This window comes from Oncorhynchus kisutch, linkage group LG2, assembly GCF_002021735.2.
Source record: "Oncorhynchus kisutch isolate 150728-3 linkage group LG2, Okis_V2, whole genome shotgun sequence".
Classification (NCBI taxonomy): Eukaryota; Metazoa; Chordata; class Actinopteri; order Salmoniformes; family Salmonidae; genus Oncorhynchus; species Oncorhynchus kisutch.
Window position 1 is genome coordinate 34,900,341 of NC_034175.2, and position 22,064 is coordinate 34,922,404.

A 22,064-nucleotide genomic window follows, 5' to 3' on the forward strand; every position below is an offset into this window, starting at 1 on the left:
CAACGCTGTGTACTACTCCCTTCACAGAACAGCGCAAACTGGCTCTAACAAGGATAGAAAGAGTGGGAGGCCCCGGTGCACAACTGAGCAAGAGGACAAGTACATTAGAGTGTCTAGTTTGAGAAACAGACACCTCACAAGTCCTCAACTGGCAGCTTCATTAAATAGTACCCGCAAAACACGTGTCTCAACGTCAACAGTGAAGAGGCGACTCCGGGATGCTGGTCTTACTCAAGGGCACATCAACAGATGTTTATATCTAGTTGGCTCAGGGATTCAAACCAGTGAACTTTCAGTTACTGACCCAACGCTCATAACGACTAGGCTACAGCTCAACACCATAGTGCCCTTCAATCTCATCACTAAGCTCAAATCCCTGGGACTGAACACCTCCCTCTATAACTGGATCCTGGATGGGCCACCCCCAGGTGTTGAGGGTAGGTAACATGTCTGCCAAGCTGACCCTTAACATGGGGGCCCCTTAGGGATGAGTGCTTAGTCCCCTCCTGTAACCCCTGTTCACCCACGACTGCATTGCCCGCACGAAATCAACACCATCATTAAGTTTTCTGATGCCTATAGGGAGGAGGTCAGTGACCTGGCAGTGTGGTGCCAGGACAACCGCCTCTCCTTCAACGTCAGCAAGACAAAGGAGTTGATCGTGGACTACAGGAAACAGAGGGCCGAGCCCGCCCCCATCCACATCGAATGGCCTGTACCGGGTCGAGGGCTTCAAGTTCCTTTGTGTCCATGTCACTAAGGACAACACATACCAACACAGTTGTGAAGAAGACACGACAATGCCTCTTCCCCATCAGGGGGCTGAAAAGATTTGGCACGGACCCTCAAATCCTCAAACAGAACCACAGCTGCACCATTGAGAGCATCTTGACTAGCTGCATCACCGCTTGGCATTGCAACTGCTTGGCATCTGTCCGCAAGGCACTACAGAGTGTAATTTATACGGCCCAGTACATCACTGGGGCCGAGCTCCCATCCAGGACGCCTATACCAGGCGGTGTCAGAGGAAGGCCCAAAAAATTGTCAAAGACTGAAGCCATCCAAATCATAGACTGTTTTCTCTGCTACCACATGGCAAGTGGTACCGATGCACCAAATCTGGAACAAACAGAACCCTGAACTGCTTCTACCCACATTCCATAAAACTGCTAAATAGTTCATCCGGGTAGCTATTTGGTTATCTCCATAGACCCCCTTTTTTCACTAACTATTTTGACTCATCACATACACTACTGCTAATTATATATATCCTGTTGCTCAGTCACTTTACCCCTTCCTGTATGTACATATCTCCCTCAATTACCTCGTACCCCTGCACATTGACTCGGTACTGGTACCCTGTGTATATAGCCAACTTATCATTGCTCATTGTGCATATATTCCTCAAGTTATTCTTTTTTTATTATATTTCTTTCTACATTGTTGGAAAGGGCACGTAAGTAAGCATTTCACTCTTTGTCTACACCTGTTGTTTACGAAGCATGTGACAAATACAATTTGATAAAGTACATAAATGTGTCTTGGAAGCGCAATGACATTTCAAGAGAAGCAAATCATTTGTAGGAAAACCCTTTGTCATCATTGTGATGTCGTCAGATTGACTTTACAATAACAATAATCAAGGGTGCAACTTTGGTTTTAGAAGTGGGGGGGACATAACCTGTCGGGTGGTCCTCCCTCAGAATTTCTGGGCATCTAAAGCTCATTTTCAGCATTTCTACCCAATCTAATATTGGACACTCTTATTGTAAACACTTCTACATGAATGTGGATGTTACCATGATTATGATAATCCTGAATGAATCGTGAGTAATGATTAGTGAACATTATATACGCACAAATATCATACCCCCCCAAAAAATGTTCCGCTGTTAGTGTAATGGTGAGAGGTTGGCATGTCTTGGTTTGATATTTATGCGTCTAACTTTCTCACTCAGAATTATTCAGAATGATTTACTATTAATTTCTATTGGGCACAAAATAATCTGAAACACAACCAAAACAAACAGCAAATGCATCCAACAAATTTGTAGTTACAAGATTGGTGTAGTCATTGCATGCTATGAATGTGGGACCAAATACTTAACTTTTTACTACCTAATGCACATACAAGTGAATTTTTCCAAATACTTTTGCTCCCCTAAAATGGAGGACAATGTTCAAAAAGTGCTGTAATTTCTAAACGGTTCACCTCATATGGGAATACCCTCAACTGAAAGCTGGTAGTCTATACTTTAACTTCATAGTCATTGTTTGTTTTAAAATCCAAACTTTTGGGGTATAGAGCCAAAAGAAGAGAAAATGCTTCACTTTCCCATTATTACTGAGGGCACTGTAATTCATATCATAGGTGTAATAGTACTGTTGACCCCTTTTTACTTGCACATAAGGTAGCTGGATCGCCCCGTCCTGCCCCTAGGGGTCCAACGCCCTGCAGCGCCCCAAACAAAAACACTGCACTCAGCTTCAGGATCTTTGTCAAACAGTCATTATTGGTTTCAGGTGTGTTAGGCTAAGGCCAGAGTGACTGAGCAGCCCAGCAGCTAGGGATTGCCTAAATAGGTTTCTCCCCTGAAATGGCCATGTTTTCAATACAGACTCCTTTTGTTGTACAGTATTACATATAAGGCATCCAGACCATATGACAGTTACAGTATAGCCATAATCTTGTAATAAATCAAATATACTTTAACTTGACATTTCTGCCATCCATTGTGACATTGTGGGAGGATAACCAACCTTCCAATTAATGGCAATGCATTTCTTAGCCCCTGTAAACGCTAGGTTACACAGTTTCTTCTGATAACAGTCTCCAATATCAACATTTTCAAGCAAACAAAAAAAGGGAGAAGGGAGTTACTGAGATCCTCTTTGCCAGAATTCAGCTAGCCTTCACAAGACCATAACATATGCAAATATATCCCTGTTTATGTTTTACACCTCCAGCAGAGGAATTACATTTCTGAGTGCATGTAATTCAGTTTCCCTGTCATATAGTACGTTGTATGGATGGTCTTAAACTGCAGTAATTTATGTCTGAGATTATATGAACATGACTGGGCATTCAAACATACGGTATCTGTATCCATTCATTGTCATCAATAGCTTCTACCAGGTCTTCCTCACATTTTGATTTTACATGTTTTGGGATATTGGGAAAAGCCTCTATCTTGATACCGTTTGGAAATAAACTTGAGGTTTGTCAGGCTACCTTAAAAATAGTTTAAATCTTGAAGAATCTGGCTTGTCCAGTGTTTGCTGCACAGAGAATATATTGTTGTATCTGCAAAAATTCACCTCAGCTTCGTCACAGAATTGTGCTTCTTGGCTGCTTGACCCTGCTGAGACCCCTGTCACCATCTAATCCTCCTAAGATGAGGCATGACAAAAAATGACCTTGGTGTTCATTTATACATTATATTATCAAAGAATAGAATCAATGGTTCAATCATTTAAATTACCATTATTACCAGATCCCAGACTGTAGCTTTAAGACACCTGTCACCAACTGATCCTGCTAAGACATGATGAGCATAATGTGTTGTGTACTGACTGTGAACCATGACAGTGAAGCCTGAATAGTTGTTTATTGCTGTGTTTGTGTGAAAAGTAGGGAATTAGCTAGGGAAGCTGACAGTTCAATAATATTGCATTGCTATATTGACTAATACAAACTCGCATTGCACTGAAAAAATGTCTATCTTTTGGCTGCTGGTTTCATCATTTCATTCAGATCTAGTGTGATTGAGGAAAAACGAAAAGCTAACTTTAGCAAACTTTTGGCCAGTTCTCTTTCTAATGGTTCATCAACTTGTGAAAGCTAGCCAGGTTAATTTACTTCTATTGAAACGGGACAAAACAAAGGCTACAAAACATTTCCATACAAACAGCAGCTGTTACTAATAATAGCCACCTTATATCGCTATCTGACAGATAGCTAGAGGCTCGAGCTGAACTGGCTGTGGTAGCTACTAGGTAGCTAATTAATTCACCTCAGTTGAGAGGGGATGAAACAGTAGCTAACGTTACATGTCAGTTATACTAGCTAATAGCTCAACACTGGGAATAAACACTAGTTTAGTTTTTTTTCTGTCAAGTTAAACTGCAGTTACCTTGCCAGCTACATCAGTCAACTAAAGAGTAGCCAGTTTCTGCTCTGCTTGCTTTTACAACTCGGAGAAAGAGCTTCATCAGTTCAACTCTCCCGTGCTGGTTCAGCCAGCCTTACAGAAGCTTTGCCTTTCACACAGCATGTCTGCCTGCTCTGTGGTGTCCGCATGGTCCTAAATCTGTCCGAAAACTTCAAACAGCCATCCAACCACTCTGAGGCATCTGCATCCTAAAGCGCACCGTTGACGCTTTTTGTATCACATTACAATGATAAAACTGGGGGTACAAAAGTGCAATTTCAGGATGTGGGGTGACATGACCTCCCCGTCCCCAGTGATTAGTCCCCAGTTGCACCCCTGACAATAACCAAATGATTGGATAGACAAATAATTTGTGAATGAATCTAACGCAGCAGATGACAGGGTGAGTTTAGAATTCTCGAACATATGACAAAAGCAGTTTCAATTTGACTGAGATGATGTTACTTGCAACCTGACTTTTCTTCCGAATTCCGAAAAAGATAGAAAGTCTGTTGCGTTTTCTCCCCCACTTTTCCGGAAAATCTACATAACGTCACAAACGCTGCTGCAGCGGCCACTCTCATGCTTTCGAAGTATTCGGACGAAAAAACTGACCTGCGAGAGAGTTTTTAGATTTAGTATAACGTTAGCTAACTAGCTAAGAGTGAGGGGAGAGTACTGGACCTAACGTTAGTTAACTTTAGCATTTCTAGCTAATTATTTAACATTAGTTAACAATGTTAGCATTGCTAGCTAGTAGATTTGGCGACATCATAATGACTACAAAGTTGTTTCCTACTAATTATTTGTCTACTTTATCAATGCCATCATATTTTTAAGACACTAATTTAGACAAAACAATCATTTTGGGAGTCACGATGGCTGAGACGTCGGAATTTAGAATCTTCATAACAGTGGCATGATGCGACTGAGTGATGGAGGTGCAACCCATGAATACGGCTTGTTGAAGTTTATTTTGAATGTGAAGGGCTAGCCACTGTTTTACCCCACTGAAAAGCAGAGCTGGGCTCAAAAGCATTCGATTCCTGTCGACTAAAGTTGTTCAAATGATAAATTCACTAGATTAAAGTGACTCTCATACTACATGATCTATACCCTCAAAGCCTAATCCAACAACATAAACATAAACAAGAAAGATATAAACAATGGAGCCTATACATCCCATGAGAGAAGACATTTCGTGTTCTTCAGTCTTCTATTCAAGCGCTGGACTAATCTCTGCCTAGATCCTACTCTGTGTGAATGCCTCAGCACTGAGGTCGGTACTCGCTTCAGAGACAAACACTAGCTCTAGGGAGCCTCCTTAGGGTTCTGTCACTGTAGAGTTCCCACACTGAGTGTGTTACCCTTATAATCTGTTTGGTAGGGTTTTGAAATAAGTCCCTGTCTCAGCAAGTCGACTATTCAGATGAAGCTCCAGTCCTGTGGGGTTAAAGCAGGAACGGGATGATGAGTAGGGTTATCGGGAGGTGACAGTGATTTGAGTGGAGTGGAGCCTCTTGCGTAGCCTTTCTCAAGTACCCGTTATTTGGCTGTCACATCTCTGGAGAGATGTTCTAAATGGGCAAGCCTGGATCTCTTCCTGGCTGCTACACTCCACAGTCTGGGACTCTCTTCTTCCTGGATCTGAGATGGGCTATAGTGTTCACTGTTCAGCATACCTACTGTACATAGGACTTTAAGAAATTAGTGTTTCGCTTTGTGTATACAGTATGTATAGGTATTATGATTTATGTATTATTTAGGCTAGCCCACTTTAACTCCCGAGTGGCGCAGCGGTCTAAGGCAAGGCATCTCAGTGCTAGAGGTGTCACTATAGACACCCTGGTTTGAATCCAGACTGTTTCACAACTGGCCGTGATTGGGAGTCCCATAGGGCGGCGCACAATTAGACCAGCGACCTTCTGGGTTTGGCTGATGTAGGCTATCATTGTAAATAAGAATTTGTTCTTAACTGACTTGCCAAGTTAAATAAAAAAATATATCTGCAATGTATTGCTATACCTCTTGTCTTAACTGTGTTTCTCTCTCTCTGTGTGTGTGTGTGTGTCAGGGCCTGGTGGTGATGTCTGGTGAGCTGGAGGAGGTGGTGAACAGCATTCTGAAAGGTCGTATCCCTGGCATGTGGATAAAGAAGTCCTACCCCAGCCTCAAACCCCTGGGCAGCTACGTCAATGACTTCCTGGATAGACTCAAGTTCCTACAGGTACATGCTCTGTGTGAAGTTTCCCCTAGGTAGTGAAGAATGGCGCCGGAGGGGATGGCTGCCATTTTAAGGGCTCCTAACCACTTGTTTTTTCTCACATTGTTGTAACTTATTTTGTACATCATGTCGACGCTACCGTCTCTTATGACCGAAAAGAGCTTCTGGATATCAGAACTTCTGGATGAGCTCCATCCGAGACCATCCTACCAACGGGACATTAAAAACTGTAATATCTTATGTTTCATCGAGTTGTGGCTGAATGCCGACACGGATAGTATACAGTTGGCTGGGTTTCCCGTGTATCTGCAGGACAGAACATCTACGGCCGGTAAGGGGTGGGGGTGTGTGACTGTTATTTGTTAATAACAGCTGGTGCGCAATGTCTAATATTAAGCTAGTCTCGAGGTATTGCTCGCCTGAGGTAGAATACCTCATGTTAAGCTGTAGACCACACTATCTACCAAGATATTTTTCATCTATATTTTTCGTAGCCGTCTATTTACCACCACAAACCGACGCTGGCACTAAGACCGCACTCAACGAGCTGTATAAGGCCATGTGCAAACAAGAAGCGGCGCTCCTAGTGGCCGGGGACTTTAATGCAGGGAAACTTAAATCCTTTTTACCTAATTTCTACAAACTCTAGACCACCTTTACTCCTCACACAGAGACACATACAAAGCTCTCCCTCACCCTCCATTTGGCAAATCTTACCATCATTTTATCCTCCTGATTCCTGCTTACAAGCTAAAACTAAAGCAGGAAGTACCAGTGACTTGCTCAATACAGAAGTGGTCAAATTACATGAATGCTACGTTATAGGACTGTTTTGTTAGCACAGCCTTTGAATATGTTCCGGGATTCGTCAAATGTCATTGAGGAGTATACCACCTCAGTCACGGGCATCATCAATAAGTGCATCGACGACGATGTCCCCACAGTGACCGTACCTACATATCTCAACCAGAAGCCATGGATTACAGGCAACATCCGCACCAAGCTGCCACTTTCAAGGAGCGGGACACGAATCCGGATGCTTATAAGAAATCCAGCTATGCCCTCTGACAAGCCATCGAACAGGGAAAGCTCCAATACAGGAATAAGATCGAATCGTACTACAATGGCCCCTCGCTCGTCGGTTGTGGCAGGGCTTGCAAACTATTACAGACTACAAAGGGAATCACAGCCAAGAGCTACCCAGTGACACAAGCCTACCAGATGCGCTAAATAACTTCTATGCTCGCTTCAAGACAAGTAACACTGAAACATGCATGAGAGCGTCAGCTGTTCCAGACGACTGTGATCACGCTCTCCGCAGCCAATGTGAGTAAGACCTTTAAACAGGTCAACAGTCACAAGCCCGCAAGGCCGCAAGGCTGTGTACTCTAAGCATGCGCTGACCAACAGGCAAGTGTCTTCACTGACATTTTCAACCTCTCCCTGTCTGTGTCTATAATACCAACATGTTTCAAGCAGACTACCGTAGTCCTTATGCCCAATAACACTAAGGTAACCTGCTTAAATGACTAACGACAGGCACTCACGTCTGTAGCCATGAAATGCTTTGAAAGTCTGGTTATGGCTCACATCAACACCATTATCCCAGAAACCCTAGACCCACTCCAATTCGCATAACGCCCCAGCAGATCCACAGATGATGGAATCTCTATTTCACTCCACACTGCCCTTTCCCACCTGGACAAAAGGAACACCTATGTGAGAATGCTATTCATTCACTACAGCTCAGCGTTCAACACCATAGTGCCCTCAAAGCTCATCACTAAGCTAAGAACCCTGGGACTAAACACCTCCCTCTGCAACTGGATGCTGGACATCCTGACGAGTCGCCCCCAGGTGGTAAGGGTAGGTAACAACACATCGGCCACACTGATCCTCAACACGGGGGCCCCTCGGGTGCAAGCTCAGTCCCCTCCTGTACTCCCTGTTCACTCATGACAAAAGTAATAATAAAAAGTAACTCAATAAGAATAACAATAACGACGCTATATACAAGGGGCACCACTACTGCTACAGTGTGTTGAGGTCATTTGTGCGTGTAGGTGGGGGTGAAGTGACTATGCATAGATAATAAACAACAAGTCGCAGCAGTGTACTAAAAGGGAGGGTGAGTCAATGTAAATTGTCCAGTGGCGATTTTATTAATTGTTCAGCCGGCTTAATGCTTGGAGGTTGGAGGTTGAGGAGCCAGAAGCTGTTGAGGAGCCTTTTGGTCCTTAACTTGGCGCTCCAATACTGCTTGCCGTGTGGTTGCAGAGAAAACAGTCTATAACTTGGGTGACTGGAGTCTCTGACAATTTTATGGGCTTTCCTCTGACACCGCTGTCGTGTCTTTGGCTATGCCGAATTAAGTGATATGACATGCTATTCTATAAAATTTCTCTGTAATTAATATTACCTGATTAAGCTAATCAGGTAAATGTAATTAACTAGAATGTCGGGGCACCGCAAAATAATGTTTATAGAGCTTATTATCTTCTGAACAAACTCTTAAAGGCCTAGTAATCTTTCACATCAGTAGCAGTCAATATTTAAGCGTCACTTTATTCAGTCTCATCTGAAAGTTGTAAATTCTTGGTTATCTTCACGAACCCTGGCGAACAAGTTGAATCAGCAATACAACATTTGGTTACATTTTTTTATTTACTAAATACCTAAATAATCACACAGAATTACATCTACACAGAATGGATCATACATTGATTACAAATGATGTCATAAAGGAAAATATTCCCTCGCGGACAGAACAGATATGACGGCTGGTTACACAAAGAGAGGGGGTTGGGTTTTGAATGAAAGAGCGGGAAGACTGAGTAACAAAGGGAGAAGCTATGCTGTCGTAAATACAGAATCTTATGCATTCTAAATAACCACCCATTTGGAAAAAGAAAATGCAAGGAATATTTACTCTGAGCTGCGCTTCAATAGGCTGGTCGTAGATGAGAAGCCGGGTTGCCCAGCAGGGATCTCTTGTCCTCTGAAGAAAGTGGTAAACTGGATACGTTGTAGTATTGTTGCGTGTGTTAGACTGGATATGTTTGTCCGTCCTTTCCTAGCCCAAGTTTACAGCGGCTGCTGCTAACTCAACGGCTAGCAGGTATCACTTCTGGAGTGAATAAGAGTTCAAAGTTCATACCAAGTTGCCATACTTTTAAGCTTGTGCTATATTCTGGCTGGTATAGTCAAAATTCATCCTTTCGGCGTGTCGATCGTCACTTTGAACACGATGCTAATTTCGTTATTATCTGAGCCCTTTTAACGTAGGACCGTCGTCCTCACGTCCTCGGAACAGAAAGTAGAATTTTCGTCAACGGGTTTATATAGTGGTAAAAGAAGGGTATGTTTCATAGTTTACAACCAAAGTCTGTTCACTTGGGCGGGGCCTCTGAGTGAGCAGAGTTTCTCTATGACAAACCGTTCTCTCATGTAAGAAGCTAAAATTACATTTCATTTTTTCACAAATAGTTTCATATTTAAACATTTAAATTGCACAACAATTCCATGTGAATCTGATAACTAGATTATGTGACGACTTTCCAAGATACAGTTTGTCATCCTTTCATTAGTCTCATATGTCTCAGACAACAACTGATCTGAGATCATATTCATTAAGTACCAACGCATATTTTCAATTGGTTGGATTACCGAGGTATGGTTACGTTTCCCACCTTTTGATGTTACCAGATTCTCTATGTTACAAAGGCTTTACAAGGGTCAACTCTATAAAGTAGAGAGAAAGAAAAGGGCAAAGGTATTTATGGGGGTCATAAACCTCCCCCAACAGGCCAACGTCATGACACCGCCTATTGTATAGGTCCTGGATGGCAGGAAGCTTTGCCCCAGTGATGTACTGGGCCATTCACACTACCCTCTGTAGCACCTTATGGTCAGATGTCGAGCAGTTGCCATATCAGGCGGTGAAGCAATCAGTCAGGATGCTCTTGATGGTGCAGCTGTAGAACCTTTTGAGGATCAAAAGGTTTTGTCGTGCCCTCTTCACGACTGTCTTGGTGTGTTTGGACCATGACAGTTCATTGGTTATGTGGACACCAAGGAACTTGAAACTCTCGACCTGCTCCACTACAGCCCCATCGATATTAATGGGGACATGTTCGGCCCGTCTTTTCACCGCCTGGTATAGCAACTGCTCAGCCTCCGACCGCAAGGCACTACAGAGGGTGGTGGGTACGACCCAGTACTTCGCTTTGGCCAAGCTTTCTGCCATCCTGGACCTCTATACCAGGCGGTGTCAGAGGAAGACCCTAAAAATTGTCAAAGACTCCAGCCACCCTAGCCATAGATTGTTCTCTCTGCTACCGCATGACAAGCGGTACTGGAGCGCCAAGTCTAGGTCCAAGAGGCTTCTAAACAGCTTCTACCCCAAGCCATAAAACTCCTGAACATCTAATCAAATGACTATTTGCATGAACCCCCTCCCCCCTACGCTGCTGCTACTCTCTATTATTTTCTATGTATAGGCACTTTAATAACTCTTCCTACATGTTCATATTACCCCAACACCGGTGCCCCTGCACATTGACGCTACCGGTATCCCCTGTATATAGCCCGGCTAATGTTATTTTGCTGCTGCTCTTACCTCTTACTTTTTGGGATATTTTTTTAAACTGCATTGTTGGTTAAGGGCTTGTAAGTAAGCATTTCACTACCGAGTTCCCAACTTCATTACAATAACTGTTCGCCGGGAGCTGTCCATGGCCGAGCAGCTGCACACAAGCCTAAGATCACCATGCACAATGTCAAGCATCCGCTGGAGTGGTGTTAATCTCACTGCCATTGGACTCTGGAGCATTGGAAACGCATGCTCTGGAGTGATCAATCACTCGTCACCATTTGGCAGGCTGACTGCCGAATCTGGGTTTGGCGGATTCCAGGAGAATGCTACCTGTCCTAATACATACTGTAAAGTTTGGTGGAGGAGGAATAATGGTCTAGGGCTGTTTTTCATGGTTTGGGCTAGGCCCCTCAGAATAACTAGCAACAGAGACAGAAAACACAGATATAAATACACAGGGGATAGTGGGGTACACCTGGAGGGGGGTGGAGACGAGCACAAGGACAGGTGAAGCAGATCAGAGGGTGACAGATTGAGATTTCGGCGAGCACATGTCCACATACTTTTGGTCAAGTAGTGTACTTTAAACTTTGACTATTAGCAGGGGGCGACTGTTGGATATTGTGTTGCGACTGTTGACAAGGCTGTTTCTGACCTTCAGTCTGCCTTTATTGTTTTTTTACAGAAAACCTTTACCTCATGAGGGGGTAGGTAAACTTTCATACTGCACTTGCAATGTATCAACCTTTAATTGCCGCCGACCTTAGTTTGCCTTTGCATTAAGCCTTTATGCTGTGCTCTATTCGTCCCTCTGCAGGACTGGTATGAACACGGGACTCCGGCAGTATTCTGGATGTCAGGCTTCTTCTTCACCCAGGCCTTCCTGACGGGAGGCCAGCAGAACTATGCCCGCAAACACACCATCCCCATCGACTTGCTGGGCTTCGACTTTGAGGTGCTGGATGACAAGGAGTATCGCCAGCCCCCCGAAGACGGTGAGACAGACAGAGGGTGGAGGGATGGAAGGGTGAGAGAGGGCGGGGAGAAGTAGAGAAAGAGATGAGGGATGTGATTTCTCCTGATTAATCAGGAATTCCTGCTTTTCTGACACAATCCTCCATTCATTGAAACTGACCTATTCCTGATCCAAAATCCTGCTTTTCCAGTTTGTCCTGATCACATCCAGAGCAGTTTTAGAGAGGGCAAGTGGGAAGGGAGAGAGAAAGGTGATGGAGAGAGAGTCTGAAAGGTAAAGGTTAGCGCGAATGGTGGGTAGCAAGAGACTAGAGAGAGAGTATGGAAAGAAAGGGAGGAAGGTAATGATTGGAGAATAAGAGAGAAAATAAATCGATACGGAGAGAGAAAGAGGGACGCTCCCCTCTGTCCCCAGCCCTGCATCACCCTCTCAGGAAATTCATATGAAATAAGCCATTGAATTTGTTAGAAATGTGTTCAAAACATTTTGTATCATGCTGTACTGCAACCTCTCCATCAGTCCCCTGCTGCTCTTTCATCAGTTTGCCATGATGCTACTGGCTTCAAGATTGGAGGCCACAGTTACACTCGAGTACAATATTACAATTGTACTCTCTGCATCATGTTAAAATTGTACTCTGGTGTGTGTGTGCGTGCATCAACAGGTGGTGTGCTAGGTATCGTGCTAGGTATCATGTATCTGATTGTATGTGTGTTTCTCAGGTGTGTACATTTATGGGCTCTACCTTGACTGTGCACGTTGGGACAGAAAGACCAAGCTCTTGGCTGAGTCCTACCCCAAAGTGCTACACGACGCCATGCCTGTGGTGAGTGACTCATCACAAGCTCACAACTTACACCTTAAGCAATACACATACAAATTTGCAACAAACATTTATTTATTTTACCTTTATTTAACTAGGCAAGTCAGTTAAGAACAAATTCTTATTTTCAATGACGGCCTAGGAACAGTGGGTTAACTGCCTGTTCAGGGGCAGAACAACAGATTTTTACCTTGTCAGCTCAGGGATTTGAACTTGCAACCTTCCGGTTACTAGTCCAATACTCTAACCACTAGGCTACCCTGCCGCCAAATGACTGGGTGAAAGATCATCTTAAACTATTTTTAGTTCACAGCGAAGCAAAACCTATTGTTATTCTTAGATTTTTTTTTCTTTGACATAGTCAAATAACTCAAGAATATACTGGTAACTTTTTTTCTAATTTGGCACACAGAAACTAGAGGCCATGAGTAACTTGGTCAAAAAGAATGGTGCCGATTGACCTATAGGTTCAGTGTTATAAGCTGGAAGTTTACATACATTTAAACTCCGTTTTTCACAATTCCTGACATTTAATCCTAGTAAATCCTATTAAAAATGCCCTGTCTTTGGTCAGTTAGGATCACCACTTTATTTTAAGAATGTGAAATGTCAGAATAATAGTAGAAAGAAATGATTTATTTCAGCTTTTATTTCCTTCATCACATTCCCAGTGGGTCAGAAGTTTACGTACACTCAGTTAGTATTTGCTGGCATTGCCTTTACATTGTTTAACTTGGGTCAAATGTTTCGGGCAGCCTTCCACAAGCTTCCCACAATAAGTTGGGTGAGTTTTGGCCCATTCCTCCTGACAGAGCTGGTGAAACTGAGTCTGGTTTGTAGGCCTCCTTACTCACACACGCCTTTTCAGTTCTGCCCAGACATTTTCTATAAGATTGAGGTCAGGGCTTTGTGATGGCCACTCCAATACCTTCACTTTGTTGTCCATATGCCATTTTGCCACAACTTTGGAAGTATGCTTGGGGTCATTTTCCATTTGGAAGAACCATTTGCGACCAAGCTTTAACTGATGTCTTGAGATGTTGCTTCAATATGTCCACATAATTTTCCTGCCTCATGAAGCCATCTATTGTGTGAAGTGCACCAGTCCCTCCTGCAGCAAAGCACCCCCACAACATGATGCTGCCACCCCCGTGCTTCACGGTCGGGATGGTGTTCTTCTATTTTTTGTTTCATCCGACCAGAGGACATTACTCCAAAAAGTACAATCTTTGTACCCATGTCCAGTTGCAAACCGTAGTCTGGCTTTTTTATGGTGGTTTTGGTTTTGGACCACTGTGTGGTCCCACGGTGTTTATACTTGCGTACTATTGTTTGTGCAGATGAACGTGGTACCTTCAGACGTTTGGAAATTTCTCCCAAGGATGAACCAGACTTGTGGAGGTCTACACCTTTTTTTTTTAGGTCTTGGCTGATTTCTTTTGATTTTCCCATGATGTCAAGCAAAGAGGCACTGAGTTTGAAGGTAGGCTTTGAAATACATCCACAGGTACACCTCCAATTGACTCAAATGATGTCAATTAGTCTAACAGAACCTTCGAAAGCCGTGATATCATTTTCTGTTTTTTTCTAAGCTGTTTAGAAGCACAGTCATCTTAGTGTATGTAAACTTCTGACCCACTGGAATTGTGATACAGTGAAATAATCTGTCTGTTAACAATTGTTGGAAAAATTAGTAGATGTCCTAACTGACTTGCCAAAACTATAGTTTGTTAACAAGAACTTTGTGGAGTGGTTGAAAAATGAGTTTTAATGACTCCAACCTAAGTGTATGTAAACTTCCGACTTCAACTGTATCTACTGCCACGTTTCACCTATAGCAACATTGTATGTAAGTCCATTTCTTCATGCTGAACAAATTTGCCTCAAGGATTTCAGATTTTACTTGTTCATTTAAATCCTGTTTAAATCTACTTCACAATGGCCTATTAACTTGAAATGTTTTAGGGTCATCAAAGATATTACCATGATGAACCATAATGACAAATCAAAAATCAGATTTTACGTATCCTTTTATACTAATGTAAATGCATTAGGGATGGGCACGGTTTTTCAAATATTCGAAAGGACGTTAATATTCTAATTCTTGGACGAAGAATTAATTAATCTCCTAATTTTTTAGGAGAAGAAATCATAGGCCTATTTTAACAATGAAAAGGCTTTCTCTCAATTAAATGAATGATCTATGTGACATTGCTACACACAGGGTGTCACAATCGTTGATGTAAAGATTGTCGGACCAAGGCGCAGCGTGCGTAGAGTTCCACATGTTTATTTAAATGAAACTCACAGAAAACAATAAAGTGCAAAACGAAACATGAAGCTAATGTATTGCTCGCGGGCAACTATACATAGACAAGATCCCACAAAAACCCAGTGGGAAAAGGCTGCCTAAATATGATCCCCAATCAGGGACAACGATAGACAGTTGCCTCTGATTGGGAACCATACCAGGCCAACATAGAAATTTAAAAAACTAGAGTACCCACCCTAGTCACACCCTGACCTAACCAAAATAGAGAATAAAAAGCCTCTCAAAGGTCAGGGCGTGACAGTACCCCCCCCCCCCCCCCCCCCCCCCCCCCAAAGGTGCAAAACCTGACTCTATGGGGGAGGGTCCGGATGGGCATCTAGCCTCGGCGGCGCTCCGGTTCGGGATGTAGACCCCGCTATGCTCACGGATCCCTCCGCTTATGTGGAACCGGACCGTGGATCGTCGCCAGGGACTCCGGACCATAGATCGTCGCCGGGGAGTCCGGATTGGGAACCATCGCAGAAGGCTCTGGACTGGGAACCCATGGATCGTCGATGGAGGCTCTGGGCCATGGATCATCGCTGGCGGCTCCGGGCCATGGATCATCGCTGGAGGTTCCGGACTGGGAACCGTCGCTGGAGGCTCTGGATCGCCGACTGTCGCTGGAGGCTCTGGACGCCGACTGTCGCTGGAGGCTCTGGACGCCGACTGTCGCTGGAGGCTCTGGACTGCAGACTGTCGCTGGAGGCCTGGTGCGTGGAGCTGGCACAGGACTTACCGGGCTGGGGAGACCCCCTGGAGGCCTGGAGCTGGCACAGGGCGTACCCGGCTGGGGAGACTCACTGGAGGCTGTGTGCATGGAGCCGGCACAGGACGTACTGGGCTGTGGAGGCGCACTGGAGATCTGGAACGTGGAGCTGGCACAGGGCGTACCGGGCTGGGGAGACGCACAGGAGGCCTGGAGCGTGAAGCTGGCACAGGACGAACCGAGCTGGGGAGACGCACAGGAGGCCTGGTGCGTGGAGCCGGCACAGGACGTACTGGGCTGTGGAAGCGCACTGGAGGTCTGGAACATAGAGCTGGCACAACATCTCCTGGAGAGATGACAACCTTAGCACGGCAAGTGCATGGAGCTGGCACCCTGACCTAACCAAAATAGAGAATAAAAAGTCTCTCTAAGGTCAGGGCGTGACACAGGGATATACCATGATGTTAGAATTTCTTAATTTAATAAAACAACACACTTTGAATGTAGTTTTTATAATGTGTGCCACATAAAAGACATACCGTTTTGCCTGCACATGTTTCATGCATGCCATTTGTTGTTATTGTTGACTAACAAAAGTGGTAGGCTGTTGTTTAATCTGAATGGAGTTGTTGTAGACAAGGACAGGGAACGCAGCAAAATATTTTCAACTAGCCTAGCTGGCATACATAGCTGTCTTGATGCTGTAAAGACAGGCACTGCCAGATGGGATGATCGATAACCTTAGGCATTACAAGTGTCTAACTAGCACTACTCAGTGGCTACGTTTTATATTATTTGAATGGTGAAATTATTTAAAATGACCCTTTCCCCCTTTTTGTTCCATGCTGGCTAAAGACCTGGCTGAAGACCTTGCTAACCAGTAACACCAGACACAGATTGAAGGGGAAACATAGATTAATATTGTAAACGTTTAATTATATTTGCTGACACGGTAACATTTTGTCACCCGTAGAGTAGCTATCTAGCTATATAAACTATGCCCTTTTGCAATCATGCCTTCTCTGACATTAGCAAATAAGCAAATAAGCAAATATAATGCTACCATTGGTGTATTATAATGTATGGTGATGTCACCCTATTCCCTTATTAATCCCAACTCCTGAATCCAAGTGTTTGACATGGGAGTGGGAACCAGCAACTTTATGATAAAACTTTAGCAATGTAGCAATGTAGAAGCAACAGTCATTTTTCATACTTTGATCTGGTTTCATTCAAATATCATCATATTTCATGAAAAACGTGATTTGGACTGTTTATTACCTTTAATAGCTCCGTATGTAGGGTGCATAAACCACTGCCAATTCCCCAAAAGCTGTGATATATGAAGGGTGACATAACATCTGATGACACAAAGCCCTTATTACTAATATGCTTAACCTACAATTCTGTGAATAATTTAACACCTTTATATACAGTGCATTCCGAAAGTATTCAGACCACTTGACTTTTTCCACATTTTGTTATGTTACAGCCTTATTCTAAAGTAGATTAAGTTTTTTTTAAATGCTCAGCAATCTACACACAATACCCTATAATGACAAAGTGAGTGTATAAAAATAAAAAACAGAAATACCTTATTTACATAAGTATTCAGACCCTTTGCTATGAGCTCAGGTGCATCCTGTTTCCATTGATCATCCTTGAGATGTTTTGAACAACTTGATTGGAGTCCACTTGTAGTAAAATCAATTGATTGGTCATTGGTCTATATAAGGTCCCACAGTTGACAGTGCATGTCAGAGCAAAAACCAAGCCATGAGGTCAAAAGAATTGTCCATAGAGCTCAGAAAGGATTGTGTCAAGGCACAGATCTGGGGAAGGGTACTAAAAGATATCTACAGCATTGAAGGTCCCCAAGAACACAGTTACCTCCATCATTCTTAAATGGAAAAAGTTTGGAACCCCCAAGTCTCTTCCTGTTGGGCGCTTGGCCAAATTGAGCAAGTGGTTAGAGCTTTGGGCCAGTAACCGAAAGGTTGCTGGATCGAATTCCTGAGCTAACAAGGTAAAAATCTGTCATTCTGCCCCTGAGCAAGTCAGTTAACCCACTGTCCCCAGGCGCCGAAGACGTGGATGTCGATTAAGGCAGCCCCACGCACCTCTCTGATTCAGAGGGGTTGGGTTAAAGGCAGAAGGCACATTTCAGTTGAAGGCATTCTCCAATCGGGGGAGAAGGATCTTGGTCAGGGAGGTGACCAAGAACCCGATGATCACTCTGAAAGAGCTCCAGAGTTCTTCTGTGGAGATGGGAGAACCTTCCAGAAGGACAACTATCTCTGCAGCACTACAACAATCAGACCTTTACGGTAGAGTGGCCAGACGGAAGCCTCTCTTCAGTAAAAGGTCCATGACAGCCCGCTTGGAGTTTGCCAAATGGCACCTAAAGGACTCTCAGACCATGAGAAACAAGATTCTCTGGTCTGATGAATCCAAGATTGAATTCTTTGGCCTGAATGCCAAGTGTCACATCTGGAGGAATCTTTGCACCATCCCTACAGTGAAGCATGGTGGTGGCAGCATCATGCTGTGGGGATGTTTTTCTGCGGCAGGGACTGGGATACTAGTCAGGATCGAGGGATAGATGAACAGAATAATGTACAGCAAGATCCTTGATGAAAACCTTATATAAATTACATATTATATATAATTTGAAAGGTAATTTCATGAACTTTCAGAAACACTTGTCAACGTTTCAAATATATCTAGGTTTCCTTTTTAACGTAATGTATACAGGTAATTCTGATATGCACCCAAGAGGTCGTTGAAAGTTCTGTTGAACTGAAAATGTGTAGAATGAAATCAAATTTTATTGGTCGCATACACATATTTAGCAGATGTTATTGTGGATGTAATGAAATGCTTGTGTTCCTAGCTCCAGCATTGCAGTAATACCTAAAAATTCACAGCAATACACACAGATCTAAAAGTAAAATAATGGAAATTAGAAATATATACATTTTAGGACAAGCAATGTCCGGAATATATATATGTGATGGGATGTATAGACATTATGGACAGGATGTGAATAGAATATTTAGTGTATCTGTATATATACAGCAATAGTTGAATAGGATGGCATTGACTAGAAAACAGTATATACAAATGAAATTAGTAAAACAGTGTGTAAACATTGTTCAAGTGACCAGTGTTCCATCAGCTCCTTCATTTTGTTGACATTGAGGGAGAGGTTATTGTGGGGCCCCTGTGTTGAGGATCAGCGTAGTGGAGATGTTGTTTCCTACCGTCACCATCTGCGGGCGGCCAGTCAGGAAGTCCAGGACTCAGTTGTACAGGGCGGGGTTCAGACCCAGGGCCCCGTGATTAATAATCAGCTTGGAGGGTACTATGGTCTTAAAGGCTGATCTGTAGTAAATGAACAGCATTCTTACATAGGTATTCCTCTTGTCCAGGTGGGGTAGGACAGTGTGCAGTGCTATGGCAATTGCTTCGTCTTTGGATCTATTGAGGTGGTATGCAAATTGAAGTGGGTCTAGGGTGGTCAGGTAAGGTGCAGGTGATATGATCCTTAACTATCCTCTCAAAGCACTTCATGGTGACAGAGGTGAGTGCTACAGGGCAATTTAGTTCAGTTACCTTTGCTTTCTTGGGTACAGGAACAATGGTGGACTTCTTGAAGCAAGTGGGGACAGCAGACTGGGATAGCCAGTTGGTCTGCGCATGCTCTGAGGACATGGCTAGGGATGCCGTCTGGGCCAGCAGCCCTGCGAGGGTTAACATGCTTATTAAATGCCTTACACAATCGCATGAAGAACCAGAGCCTACCGTACTCGTGAGTAGCCTGTGTCAGTGGCACGGAGTTATTGTCAAAGCGGGCAAAGAAGGTGTTTAGCTTGTCCAGGAGCAAGACTTCTTTTTCCGCAACGTGGCTGTCTTTCCCTTTGTAATCCATGATTGTCTGGAGTCCCTGCCACATATGTCTCATGTCTGAGCCATTGAATTGCACAAATTTTTGTCTCTGTACTTGCGTTTTGCCTGTTTAATTGCCTTCTGGAGGGTATAACTGCACTGATTGTATTCAACCATATTCCCAGTCACCCTGCCATGGTAAATGCGGTGGTTTGCACTTTCAGTTTTTTGCAAATGCTGCCATCTATCCACGTTTTTTGTCACAGTGGGAACAACGTCCCCTACTCACTTCCTGATGAACTCAGTCACTGTGTCAGTGTATACGTAAATGTTATTCTCAGAGACAACCCTGAACATATCCCAGTCCGCTTGATCAAAACAATCTTGAAGCCTGGAGTACGATTGGTCGGACAAATGTTGAATAGACCTTAGCACAGGTACTTCCTGTTTGAGTTTTTGCCTATAGGAAGTGAGGAGAAGAATGGAGTCGTGATTTTATTGCTGAAGGGAGGGCGGGGGTGGGCCCTGTAGCCATCCCAGAAGGGAGAGGAACAGTGTACGAGAGTTTTTGAAGCACGAGTACTACAGGAAATGTGGTTATAGAATTTGGGTAGCTTTGTCCTCCTATTTGCTTTGTTAATGTCCCCAGATATAACAAATGCTGCCTCAGGATATGTGGTTTCCAGTTTGCACAAAGTCCAGTGTAGTTCCTTGAGGTCCATTGTGGTATCGGCTGTGAATATACACGGCTGTGACTATATCCGAAGATAATTCCCTTGGGAGGTAATATGGTCGGCATTTGATTGTGAGGTCTTCTAGGTTGGGTGAACAAAAGGACTTGAGTTCCTGTATGTTATTACAATCACATCATGAGTAGTTAATCATGAAACATATACCACGCCTTTCTTCTTCCCGGAGAGTTCTTTATTCTTGTCTGCGCTATGTACTAATGGGTACCCAGCTGGCTGTATGACAGGGACAGTATATCCGGAGAGAGCCATGATTCTGTGAACAGAGTATGCTACAGTCCCTGATGTCTCTATGGAAGGAGATCCTCTCCCTGAGCTCATCTACTTTACTGTCCAGGGACTGAACTTTAGCGAGTAATATACTCGGAAGCTGTAGATGGTGTGCACGCCTCCTGAGTCAAACTTAAAGTCCACTCCAAATACCTCTTCTCAGCCGGCGCCATCTTAGAGTAGCCTCTGGGATAAGTTCAATTGCCTTGGGAGGTACGAACAAAGGATCCAATTCTGGAAAGTCATACTCCTGGTCAGAATGCTAGTCAGTTACTGCCGCTCTGATACCCAAAAGTTATTTTGGCCTCCCGGGTGGTGCAGTGGTCTAGGGCACTGCAATGCAGTGCTAGCTGTGCCACCAGAGACTCTGGATTTGCGCCCAGGCTCTGTCGCAGCCGGTCGCGACCGGGAGGTCCGTGGGGCGACGCACAATTGGCCTAGCGTCGTCCGGGTTAGGGAGGGTTTGGCAGGTAGGGATATCCTTGTCTCATCGCACACCAGCGACTCCTGTGGTGGGCCGGGGGCAGTGCACGCTAACCAGGTTGCCAGGTGCACGGTATTTCCTCCGACACATTGGTGCAGCTGGCTTCCGGGTTGGATGCGCACTTTGTTAAAGAAGCAGTACGGCTTGGTTGGGTTGTGTTTCGGATGACGCATGGCTTTCGACCTTCGTCTCTCCCGAGCCCGTACGGGAGTTGTAGCGATGAGACAAGATAGTAATTACTAGCAATTGGATACCATGAAAATGGGGAGAAAAGGGCGTAAAATAAAATTAAAAGTTATTTCCCGGCTATTTGTAATAACACAAAAAACGTTCTGGGCTAATAGTGTAAGAAATAACACAAAATAATAAAAAATACTGCAAGGTTGCTTAGGAACTAGAAGCAGAGCTGCCATGTCTTTCGGCACCAACTTAATTCGATCTGAACATGTGTCTGATGGATAGCTGTGAATCTAAGCTTTCTAATGATTTATGATTAAAGGGTATACATGAACAATAATTTGTTGAATACTGACATTGTCATAGGGTGAAATACAGTTAAAGTCGGAAGTTTACATACACCTGACCCAAATACATTTAAACTCAGTTTTTCACAATTCCTGACGTTTAATCCTAGTAACACTTCCCTGTCTTAGGTCCGTTTGGATCACCACTTTGTTTTAAGAATGTGAAATGTTAGAATAATAGTAGAGAGAATGATTTATTTCAGCTTTTTGTGGTACAGTGCAGTGTGTTTGAATCCTGGCCTAAGTGTTAAGATCCTGATGATGTTTGTTCCAAATTATTCAGTATCTACTGGGTTTCCATTTCATGTCAGGACAATGTCTCCATCTTCCCTCGATGCATAGCGTTATACTTACATAAGCC

General features: G+C 43.8%; 1 protein-coding gene across 3 annotated transcripts in view; it reads left to right on the forward strand.

Moving 5' to 3' along the window:
• Positions 1–22,064, forward strand: part of dnah7 (dynein, axonemal, heavy chain 7) — a 221,003-nt gene that overhangs the window by 196,807 nt on the left and 2,132 nt on the right. For 2 of the 3 annotated variants that reach the window (XM_031793644.1, XM_031793645.1), the window contains 3 exons: positions 6,226–6,378; positions 11,787–11,964; positions 12,668–12,771. In XM_031793644.1, coding sequence (XP_031649504.1) covers positions 6,226–6,378; positions 11,787–11,964; positions 12,668–12,771 — 435 coding nt within the window. Of the gene's footprint in view, positions 1–6,225; positions 6,379–11,654; positions 11,677–11,786; positions 11,965–12,667; positions 12,772–22,064 lie in introns of those variants that run through there. The other variant, XM_031793655.1, reaches the window with a different exon arrangement.